This window comes from Astatotilapia calliptera, chromosome 7, assembly GCF_964374335.1.
Source record: "Astatotilapia calliptera chromosome 7, fAstCal68.1, whole genome shotgun sequence".
NCBI classification, from domain to species: domain Eukaryota; kingdom Metazoa; phylum Chordata; class Actinopteri; order Cichliformes; family Cichlidae; genus Astatotilapia; species Astatotilapia calliptera.
The window spans coordinates 42,938,812-42,950,995 of NC_137428.1; the positions used below are offsets into that span (position 1 = coordinate 42,938,812).

Below are 12,184 nucleotides of genomic sequence, written 5' to 3' on the forward strand. Positions count from 1 at the left end.
GTCCAGAGGGAATCCACTGTTCGGAGAATGGAAGCTTCACCCACAGGTGGTGGAGCAGATTTGGCAGAGATATGGCCGGACTGCCGTAGATCTCTTCGCCTCGCAAGAAAACACTCAGTGCCCTCTGTTTTTCTCGCTGTCAGACGTAGATGCGTCACTGGGCATGGATGTGCTGGCCCATCCATGGCCAAACACACTGCTGTATGCTTCTCCTCCCTTCAGCCTGATCTTCCCAACACTGATCAGAGTGAGTGATCAGGGGCTGTCACTGATTTTAATAGCTCCACGGTGGCCATTCAAACAGGTGCATGGGGAGATATACGATCCCCATCCAGACCAGGAGGCTCTCTGGGCCTGGCCTGTGAAAGGTGGAATTTGAAGGCAGCAGGCATGCCTCCGAAGGTTATTGAAACCATTCCGAATGCCAGAGCCTCCTCCACTCGTTCCATTTAAAACAGTAAATGGCGGGTTTTTGAAGAGTGGTGCCATGAAAAGCAGATAATCCCTTTCCAGCGTTCAGTGGTGGAGCTGTTGTGTTTTCTTCAGGACTTGCTGGACAAAAGGAGAGCTTTTTCTACCATAAAGGTCTATTTGGCAGCTATTTCAGCCTGCCACGTGGGGTTTGGTGATAAACCTGCTGGTCAGCACCCTCTTATATGTTGCTTCATGAGGGAGGCACGTCAAACTCTCCAAGTCACTAGACCACTGGTCCCTTTATGGGATCTGTCAGTCGTTTTAGATGCCCTCTTTAGATGCCCTCTTCCACCACCGCTTTGAGCCTATCGGGGCAGTGGGGTTGAAGTTTCTCTCTCTTAAAACCGCTCTGCTGTTGGCTGTAACCACAGCCAAGCGAGTTAGTGAATTAAAGGCTCTGTCTATTCACTCCTCTTGTCTACAGCTGACCCCGTGACTCACTAAAGCGTGTCTAAGGCCTAACCCAGCCTTTGTCCCTAAGGTGTTGGAAACTGGATAACACCTTTCATTATTAGGCTCCATGTTAAGCCTAATATGGAGAAGTCCCTACCTTGAGGAGTTGGACACAGAGATTGAAGAGCCTGATGGTCGATGACGCCGGCGGCCCCGTGGGGGCGAGCCCGGTGCTGGACGTCTCCTGGGGGATTTGGACCGTCGCCATGGGTCCTTCCACTCATCTGGTCGTCTCATGATTGGAACAACCTCCTTCTTTGATGGGGGCTCAATCGGCCTGCTGACAAAATTGAAAAGTTGAAATCCAATTGAATTTTTTATATATATACACCTTATATAACTATAATGTTAATGAAAAAGAAAAGTTTTAAGCCAAATCTTGCAAGTAGGGACTGTGTCTGTCTCCCAAATCCAAAATGAAGGTCGTTCTACAGAAGAGCTGCCCTGAAAGCTAAGGGCTCTGTCTTAGGAACTACAAGTAAGCCTGCAGTCTGACAGTGAAGTGCTCTGGTTGGGGTGAGGTATTTAAAATAAGATGCGGCCTGATTATTCAAAACCTTGTATGTGAGGAGAAGAATTTTAAAAAAGATTCTGGAATTAACAGAAAACCAACGAATAAAAGCAAGTATGCGAGAAATAGGATCTCTCTTTCTAGTCCCTGCAGCATTTTGGATCAACTAAAGGCTTTCAAAGAGCCGAAAATTAATAAATTACAATAGTTGAGCATGGAAGTAATACATGCATGAAGGCATTCAGGGGGTCACGTGACCAAGACAACAGCTTAATAGAGAAGCTCTGGGAACCATGGTCTACATTTTTAAAAACAACCCTTACAAACTGTCAATCTCTCTGTATAAGGACACAGTATGTCAAAAACCTACAGCAGCTAGGCATCCCACAAAGGGAAATGCCAGTGTTCAAAACAGGTTCTGTGTTCAGTGTGTGCGAGTGCTTGAATGTATAATGTATGTGTAAATTTGTGGTTTTTGTTTGTTTTGTTGGGGGGTTTTTTGTGCACAATCTAAAAGACACCAGGATAATATAATAACAACATATAGCGAGGACCAAACAGGAAAGTTTCATTGTTAATATAATGAGCTGGAATGTCAGCGCAAAGAGAAAACTAAATGAAACAAGTATTCAATAGAATACAAGACTTTAAATCTAAGATGATCTTAAATGCGATAAATGCATCTGACCACATCAGACATAAAATTGCTGACTAAATGTTTATTTCACATTTGTCTTAACAGTTAGGCAAGAGGGGTTGCCATCCCTATACACTAGTCAATGTAACTCCGCATGGGAGTTACATTGTCATTCAAGTTAATATCCTCTCACAAAAATAAATTATATGTCTATCTGTGTGTAGCCCATTGATGACAACCCGTTTTTTTGAGAGAATATTTTTAACTGTCTGCTTTAGAAGGAATCTACACTGTAGGAAGGGACTTTAACTTTACTCAGTAATGGACAGATCCACCTGGACTGACAAAACATGCAAAAAGAAAGAAAGAAAGTGCCATTCATGCGCTATTTTTTTTTTTTAAATATCCAAAGAGTTACAATCCCAAGTCAAAAAATGCTTCTATATTAGATGTAGTATTGTGATTAGTGATCATGCTGCAATCTCTATGCAAGTTCAGTGAGATGGAGACTGCAAACAATTTTGTTAACGGATCAAATTTTTGGTGAATTTGTAGAAAGATGCATAGACAAATACTATGAAAGAAATGAATCTGAAAACAAAGCAAGTATTATGTGGAAGGCTTTTAAAGCCCATTCTTATCCTTAGTCAGCTGTCAATGTTGCCCACTCTGGTTCCTGGAAGACAATAAACATTGGTTGCTGTTTCTTTCTATCTACTTTATTTTTATTTTTTGAGAGAAACCATTCATAAAAGCCAGACTAAACAAATCCTTTTTTCGCTTCTTATCTGCTAACCTGTTGTGCATCAGACATGTAATAATGGCTGAATAAAGCGTAAAATATACCCTGTTACTGTTTTGACAAGCCATTAATGTGACCTGCACATTATTGTGTGTATGCTGTATTTATTCAAAGCATGAGATGTAGAGGTTTAATCTAAACGTTCCAATTAGTAGGGAACATGCTCTAACTCCTCAGTCACAGCTCTTATGAAAACATTTAGTCAAGAAATTGATATGGACATGAGAATTATATTAGGAATTAAAAAGCTAATAATTTTAAAAAAAATAGTGAAAAGAATAACATGTCATAATTTCAATATTTATCATCTCCCATTGTGTTCTTGTTAAAACGCACATTTGTGTTTTTGTTTAGCTTATCTGTGTACGCAATTGAGTTAAAAATTGTATACATAACGTCTTATTTTATAGTGTAACCTTCATGTGTTTTATCTAAAGCACACTCTGTGGATTTACATGCTAATTATATTGACAGGATTCTTTCACTGTCTTTTTAAAGATTCACTAGCTTAGCTTGTAGCCAACTCGCAAGCAGCATGGCCTCTTCACCTGTCCTTGCTGCACTTTCCTGCTCAGTGTGCCAAATATCCTGAGCAGCCAGAAAAACTGGAGAGCTGGGTGACGGTAGGGATGAAGTACCATCCTAAACAGAAGCCTACAGTACACCACCAACCTCTTCATGTGTCTGAGGGAAATTGAAAACAGCTGGCTAAGGGGCAAATGTAAAATCTGTAAAATTATAATTCACATTGACAATAATGACACCCGGTAATTTGAATCGGACACCAAAATTGATATTGAATGGCTGAGTAACTATATCAGTTAAAGTCTAACGAGCTTGGAAAGAAAAAGCGTCTGGACGTCTGTTTCTTGAAGATGCCTCACCTCTCATCCAAGAAGCTTCTTCAGTTCTAAGAGCAACTGGTGGAGAGTCCCAGATTTTTAAGCCCTATTGAGAGTGTCCTGGACCCCCTATTGATCCTCTGCCTAATTCCACTTAGCCAAGGTCCGAAAACGGATGCCTTGATGATGACATTTTATTACAGCAATTCGAGGATGCTGAAGGTATTACAGGTACTGCACTGCTGTGCTTTGTATCATATCTATCTAATAGACTCCAATGGGTTCATGTAAATGGAGAGTCCTCTTCACAAACTAAGGTTAATTATTGAGTTCCACAGGGTTCTGTGGTAGGAACAATTCTATTTACATTATACATGCTTCCCATAAGCCCCTTTTCGGTTTTCCCTGATGATGATGAAAAAGAAACATTTTGATCCAACACCTTCAAAGCCCTTTGGACCTCCATGTCATCCAGAGAAGAAAAGCTGAAGGGTTAAACCGCAGATTCAGTTTAAATGGCTGCAGAGAGAGCATGCTGCTCATTAAGCGTTATAAATCTAAAAGAAAAATTCAAATAGATACCCTGAAGAAAGAAAATGTTCATTACAGCAGTTAATACAGCTAACATTAAAATGTTCGTGGCAGTTTAACATTTCGATAACTGTTCAATACTGACATGTGAAGTTATTTCAGTGGAAACACAAAGACACCGCAGATGATACTTATTTGCAACAGTATCAGTAGCTAGTCAAGTTAATTTTTAATATTAATTAGTGTCTGAGAATTTAGTTTTTCACGGCCCTAGTTTAGCAGAGAGTTATCTGTTTCACGTTCACTTTTTAATTATCATTTTAAATTGTTTTACTCTGACTCTGAAATATTTATTATTACCAGATTTATTAACTGATTTGTTGACTAAGCATTGGGAATGATAACTGGTACACTTATACTTACTGCAACTTAAATTTATTAACTAATTTTTTTTTTCTTCTCTTCAGTTTTACTACTGTAATTTGAATACTGTGATAAAGCAACAGTTAGGATATGAGCATGCTTTCCTACATTAGTCACTGAGGTCATAAAACAAGCTCTGCTAGAGTGAGATAAAAAGCTGCTAAATGCGTTCAGACATTCAGGTGCAATGAGCTAACTTCCTCCTCATAAATGACCGAAAGAAAGTGGAAAAATGTCACTGGTACATCATAAAGTATTTTTAAAAATGTACAAAAGGTCACGCTTGATGAATGACGGATGAACAATGTCCTAGAATAACAATTTTGTCCTTGTATTTTTAGAACTAGTACTTATTACCTAAGAACATTGTCAAAGCTGATTGATTAAGTTGAAAGAGCAGAACTAAAAATCAAAATCGGCTTATTAACAGCAAAGAGCACAACTCAAAATCATTTCCCAAAACAGACCTGGGAATTTTTTCCCTTCTTTAGATTAAAACGGGTATGATGCAAACAACACTTCAATCATCACTCGATGGAGCTCAAAAATTTCTCCATTATGACATAAAGATGATCATTTTTCCACCAAACAAAACAGAGGAACCCAGTGTTTTCACACAACAATATTGATGTATGATATTAGTATTTATTATTCCCTAGCTTACATATCCCTATTTCCCACATTGTTTTGGACAAAGGTATTAAAAAGGTAAAATGACTAACTGTTATCGTTTGTGTAGCCCATTTTACTATTATGTCAGAATCAGAAAAATATTTGCCAATAAACCAAACTTTGTATCAAATGAAAATTTTTACTCTAAAAAATTTATATCAATCCATAAGTAAATAAGTCAAGTATCAACTGTCAAAATATGTCATTTAATTTTGTTTTATATTATGTGTCTCTTAAATAGAGTTAAACACCTCTAATATATTTATATTTACATATATAAGTTTTCATGCGTCGATAAAAAAGATCTTCCATGATGACATCCCTTGACTAGCACAAGACAGCTACAATATTTAAATACATAAGGGATTTTCCCTATGTTAGTTTAGTTTTGTTTAAACACTGCGAAGGTTCCAGTGATCTTCTTCAAGTGTGCATCGTGTAAATATTTGTTGGAGGAAATGAATACTAGTGGATATTCCCACTAAAGGGTAAACAGTATGTTGGCATATAGAACTCCTTAAAAATGCTCACAGGAAACCTTTTGTGATTTATTATTATACTATATGTGTACCCTGCAAACAGTTTGAAGCAGTTACCTAAAATTACATTGGATAAAAATAAAAAAAATAATGACTGCAGGTTCTTTGCACTTGCAAGTAAACAAAAGGTACACATCGCCTAGGGAACGAGAAATTCCACTGTGATGTGATGCAAGAGCAATGAAGTCATGTTACGAGATTACAACTCACAAATCTAAAAATAGAACTACAACAAAACACAAGTTATTTTTATCTCAAAATTCTTATCGACTTAATGTTTCCCGTGAGAAAGGATCAAAAAAAGGAAGTTGGGCAATTAAAGCCAGGAAGCCCATGGTGTACACCAAAGGTTATGGGATATTTCCAGAACTTTATAAGTGTAATTAATCAGATCTAAAAAGTCTTCTGGAAAGCACAAGCCAGATTAGATTTCCAGTTTCATTAATTAATTTGATTCTACGGCTATTTACTTACATATTACTTATTGCTTATTACTACTCCCAAATTTCCCTTTGTGGGACAATTAAAGGATTATTCTAATTACTTGTACATCTGTGATCTTTTTAAATTTGTACTTGTAATTTGTACTACTCTTTTGTAATTTTCATGTTTGCATGTTAAAAAGGCAGAAGGCAATAATCTCACTGAAAGTCATGGCATTAAGAATGGGAGTTGTAGAGCACGTTTTTGTCTATTGTTTTTACAAGAATGGTTTGCCTTTATCCGGTTTATCCAGATGAGTAACCTCAGACTTAAGAATTAAGATGGTTAACAAAAAGAGAAGGCAACTAGACATGCCTTTTTATTAAAACAGTTGCTGTTACAGAATAGATAGTACAAATATGCTTGGCAAAAGAGCTAAAAGGCTAGTTCTGTGGTTTTATTTATGGTATGGTTTGTCTGTTAACTTATTATTAACTGTCTTTATATGCGAGGAATAGTTTTGCGTTAAATCTATGGTCTGGCAACCCTAAGTTGAATTAGTGAAGGAGATACAAGAAAAGAAAGAAGGAAATAAAAGTCCCATGATTTACTCGTTTTCTCAACCATGATAAAGTGAAAGCAGCTCTTTGAACATGTTGATGTTGTTGAGATTCCAGGACACAGAAAGGTCATCATTATTGCTTTTGAGGCTGATGAGGAGACTTCCATAATTTCAAAACTAGAGACTATGAGTGGGGAAAAACAACACACACACACACACACACACACACACACACACACACACACACACACACACACACACACACACACACACACACACACACACACACACACAAAATAGTAATTTCATAATAACAAAGTAGTCTTTGTAATTTTTCTTCCTTCTGTCACCTCTGCCTTAGCTGATGTAACAAAAACAAACAAACAAATAAAACAAAAACAAAACAAAAAAACCCAAGATGAACTGGGAGTTGCTAGTACAATAATTTTCCATTGGTAACATCTCTCCACTGTGACTTACAAATAAAAATAATCTTACCAATCATTCTTTAATGAGTCATTACGATGATCATTGTGAGGAGTCCCCTTACTAAATGTTTTGGATGTTTTAATGTGCTGTGTGCACATTGTTGATATTATTACAGTGTCATGTTTACTTTAACAACGCACAACATTGTATACTTTTAGACAATATTTCCAGGGAAACACCAACAGTGCTACGAAATCATGTACTCATTAATTAAAAGTGTCCCAAATGAGGAGCAGAAAAGAAAAAAAAGACAACATAAACTACTACTACTAATAATAATAATATTGGGATATTAAAGAGATGTAGAAAAAAGATCAAGTTGCAGTTGAAATATATGAATTCATTATTAAAATAAACTTTCTATGGAACATTATTTTTTGTATTATTATACATTTCAATTTCAATGTGCCACGCAGGGTTTGACTGACAGATGGTTTTCTGGGGAACTTAATGGTCATAGTAATCGCTAACACAATGCTTACTAAATATATTAGTATAACTATCATCTAATACAAGGTTTATGGCACAGCTGCACTAAATTAACAGTATTAACAATTCCCCAAATAATTCTTTATGTTTCTCTAATAGTCAATTCACCAGTATGTGCCCTTTAATCAAAATTTTTATTTTAATGCTAAAATAAAGTAATTTTTAATTGAAACATTTAACAAATTAAAAATATATAAATAAACAAAATAGTCAAGCACATTGTAATGTTATGCTGTAATAATGAAATTATTGTATTTTGATTAAGATTGCAAATGACGCACACACACACTGACACACTCACTCACTCTCCTCCCACCTCTGTGTAACTATGTTGGTCCGCAATCATTTTCACATTGCTAAACAAGAGAACAAATATAAGGTTTCGCTGTGACCATGGCCAAACACTCCAGTTTAAATGTGGGGGACAGTTACATGTGAATAAGAGCAATATAAAATTTCATGGTGAATAATCGAAGTTCGCCATGGCGTTACATGCACTCAAAAGTTCTGCAATTTAATATGGCCTAGGTCATAACTTTAGACTGACCAAATGTAAAGTTGATGAAATAAAATCCCTAAGAAAAGTTCACAAACGTGTAACGAAATTGCCAAAATGGCACAGTAAAATTAAAACGGACCACTTCCTGTTGGGGTTGGGTCACAGGTCCCATGGGCTTTTTTCTGCATTGTGGGATGTTACATTTGTGTACCAAATTTCAATCATGTAGCTCAATCTATTTGCTGGCAATACTTTCATAGGTGGCGCCATAGAGCCATTTTGCAACACCCATGCTGGAAAACAATAAAATGCATACATTTCAACCAGTTTGCCTGAAATATGTTACTCACTTCGGAGGAAGGCTGATTGGAGAGCGTGGTTTCAGTTTGTCCTCATCTTTCTTCTCCCTGGTGTCTCGAGGAGGACGCATCCTTGGCCTTTCCTTCTCATCTCGCTTCATCCGGTCCCGCTCCCATTCTTCTTTCCGCCGCATCCTCTCCTTCTCGCGCTCCCTTTCTCTCTCCCGCTCCCTTTCTCGCTGGCGCCTCTCCCTCTCGCGATGGTCTCGTTCCCTCTCTCGATCACGGTTCCGCTCCCGAGGGTCGCGATCGCGTTCACGCTCCTGCTGAGATGGGAGTTTTAAAAAACAAAAAGTGGTCCTTAACAATGCATATGTTCTGATAGAACACACACACACACATTCAAATATAATTATTCTACATTATTTTTGTTGTACTTCATCTTTCTTATCGTGTCTCTGAAGAATATACAATTAATGTTTTACAGTAATTGCATACCATTTCCAATTATAGTGTAAAGTAACAGTATGATAACAGATCACACTTGACAGTATGAATGATTCCTTTTTACTATAGGGAGGCTACTGACCTCACTGTGGCCCTTCAAACAAAAAAAGTTTGAGATTACTTTAGTCGCAGCGAAGCTGTGACCAAAGAGACGTTTGCATGATCCGATACAAAATTCAGGCCATTGCCAATGGTAACATTTTGCGCAGCCCTCCATGGAAAGAAATGTCTAATAAGGCAGCAAAAAACAAAACGGTCTATGAAAGAGATATACTTTGACACACTCTTAGCTGGCCTCATAGGCCACATAACAAACTAGGAAGGACCACCAATGGCACAGCAACCACACCTGAGGTAAACTGTTATGTTACAGTGCTCCAGAAGACCAAACTACAAGTGTCTGGCTCTGCTTGTATCGTGGGGTGGATACTCACACTGTAGTGATAAGGAAGAGGAGCTTCAGTGTACTGCACTCTAAAATTTTCATATTGACCACCTCGCCACAGGGCTTCCATTTCATAGTCATAGTATGGGTCAGCATATGGATCTCTGCAGGAGGAAGAAAGAAAGTTAAAAAACTTTACAGAATTTAATATGCCAAACTTTTATGAATGATTTTGCTTCCATGAGCAATAATTTCATCTGCTACTACTTCTTTCCACTGGTCCCTTTTGGGGGTAGCAGATCAGCTACGTTGAGCTCACCCTATCCTAATTCAATTCAATTTTAATAACATAGCACCAAGAGGATGCTATACATTTTGGTCTATACATTGATTCCATGATTTCTTTTTTAACTCCAATTGCTTATTTGTACTATGCTTTCATTTCAGACTGAAATCAAACTGCATAATTTTCAATAAAAAACACTGGAAAAAATTGGGGTGTCCTAAAACTTTTGACCGATAGTTCACTCTCAGACTGGTGACTTGTAGTTCCTATTTTTTTTTAAACTGGAATGGGAGGCAGAGCCTTCAGCTTTCAGGGCCCCTGTTCTGTGAAACTAGGTCCCATTTGGGTTAAAGACACCCTCCCTACTGTCAAGAACTTCCTTATGTATAAAGCTTATAGTTGGGGCTGAATCAGGTGACCCTGAATCCTCTTTTAGTAATGCTGCAATAGTCTTAGGCTGCTGGGGGATTCCCATGATACACTAAGTATTCCTCCTTCATTCACCCTTTTACTCACATTGTATTTCATCATCATCATCACCTTTATTTATAAAGCACTTTAAAACAACCACAGCTAATACAAAGCGCTGTACATTGGAACTATATAATAAAATTACATAAGATATAAATAAAAGCCAAATAAAGGAAAAAGTAAAATAATTAATTAAATAACTATTTAATTATAAGAGGAACTCAGTCTCACTGAGGTTAAAAGCCAAAGAATAAAAGTGGGTTTTAAGACGTGATTTAAAAGTGGACAGTGAAGGGCCCTCTCTAACGTGCAAGGGCAAACTATTCCATTTAGGACCCACGATAGGAAAGCTTCTGTCCCCTTTGAGCTTGAGCTGGTCAGCTGACCTGAGAGACCGACAGGGTGTGTGGGGATGAAGAAGCTCAGACAGGTTAGGTGGGGCAAGATTGTGAACAAACATAAGAATTTTAAAATGAACTCTAAAAGACACAGGCAGCCAGTGCAGAGAGGGGTTATATGCTCTCTTTTACAAGTTCCTGTTAGGAGTAATGCAGCAGCATTTTGAACCAGCTGCAGACGTGAGAGCAACGACTGATCGCTCCCCACATAAAGTGAGTTACAGTAGTCCAGACGGGAAGAAATAAAAGCATGGATCACTGTTTCAATGTGCTGCCTAGAAAGAAAAGATTTCACTCTTGCCAGTTGCCTTACATGATAAAAACTGGACTTTTTATACACAACCCTGCATTTAATGAACAGCCCTGGAACTTTCTTCCTGCTAAAAGTGAGTTTTTCCTTCTCACTGTCACCAAAGGCTTGCCTTTTCTCTACTATTGTAGGGCCTTGACATTGCAAAATAAAGCGCACTAAGGTGACTGTTGTTGTGATTTGACGCTATTGACGTGAATACTGTTTCTACCCAAATATTCAAAGAAGGCATGACCTACTGTGACAAATTCATTAAAACCATTACAAATCTGCTCAGTTGACTAGTGATAATATAGATTCTGAAACATATTCAAACTGAAACTGGTTTGAAAGCTCTGTGTTATGAGTTTTATTAAACTTACCCATATATGGGATCTCTGAAGTCCATTTCACTAAAAAGGAGAAGCAGATCAGCATCAACAGAAAATATTATGATGTGTGTACTAGGAAATAATGGTGTTTATAGTTAACGGTAAACTGGTACGAGTTTTGCTGTCTTGACAGCTACACTATATTACCAAAAGCGTTCCCTCGTCTGTCTTCAGACATATGAACTTGAGCAGCATCCCATTCCTAATTCACAGGGTTTAATATCATGTAGCCCCTCCTTTTGCATCTACAACAGCTTTAGCTCTTCTGAGAAGGCTTTCACAAGGTTTAGGAATGTGTTTATTCTTTCAGAAGTGAATTTGTGAGGTCAGAGACTGATGGTGGATGAGAAGGTCTGGCTCACAGTATCTGCTCCAATTCATTCCAATAGGCTGAATTAGAGCAGATAGGTTCAAGTCAGGACTCTGTGCAGGACAGTCAATTTCTTCCATGCCAAACTCACCTATCTAGGTCTTTATGGACCTTGCTTTGTGCACTAGTGTGCAGTCATGTTGGAATAGGATGGGACCTTCCCTTTGGGAGCATGAATTTATCAAATTGACTACCACTTCGTAGCTGACTTGCTTTTCTTTCCAATCACCTCCACTTTGTTATCATACCACTTGTAGTTCACTGTGGAATATTCAGTAGCAATGAAATTTCACAATTGGACTTGTTGCACAAGTAGCATCCTATTACGGTACCATGTGTGAATTCACTGAGTTAAGATGAACCATTGTTTCACAAATGTTTGTAGAAGCAGCCTGCATGACTGGGTGCTTGTTTTTATACACCTCTGGCCATGAAATTGAT

General features: G+C 37.9%; 1 protein-coding gene across 1 annotated transcript in view; it reads right to left on the reverse strand.

Moving 5' to 3' along the window:
* zc3h18 (zinc finger CCCH-type containing 18) overlaps positions 1-12,184 on the reverse strand; it is a 59,775-nt gene that overhangs the window by 26,283 nt on the left and 21,308 nt on the right. Inside the window, exons 7-10 of the mRNA XM_026174863.2 lie at positions 11,365-11,394; positions 9,587-9,701; positions 8,697-8,968; positions 1,025-1,207 (exon numbers count right to left, since the gene is read on the reverse strand). Coding sequence (XP_026030648.2) covers positions 1,025-1,207; positions 8,697-8,968; positions 9,587-9,701; positions 11,365-11,394 — 600 coding nt within the window. The remainder of the gene's footprint in view (positions 1-1,024; positions 1,208-8,696; positions 8,969-9,586; positions 9,702-11,364; positions 11,395-12,184) is intronic.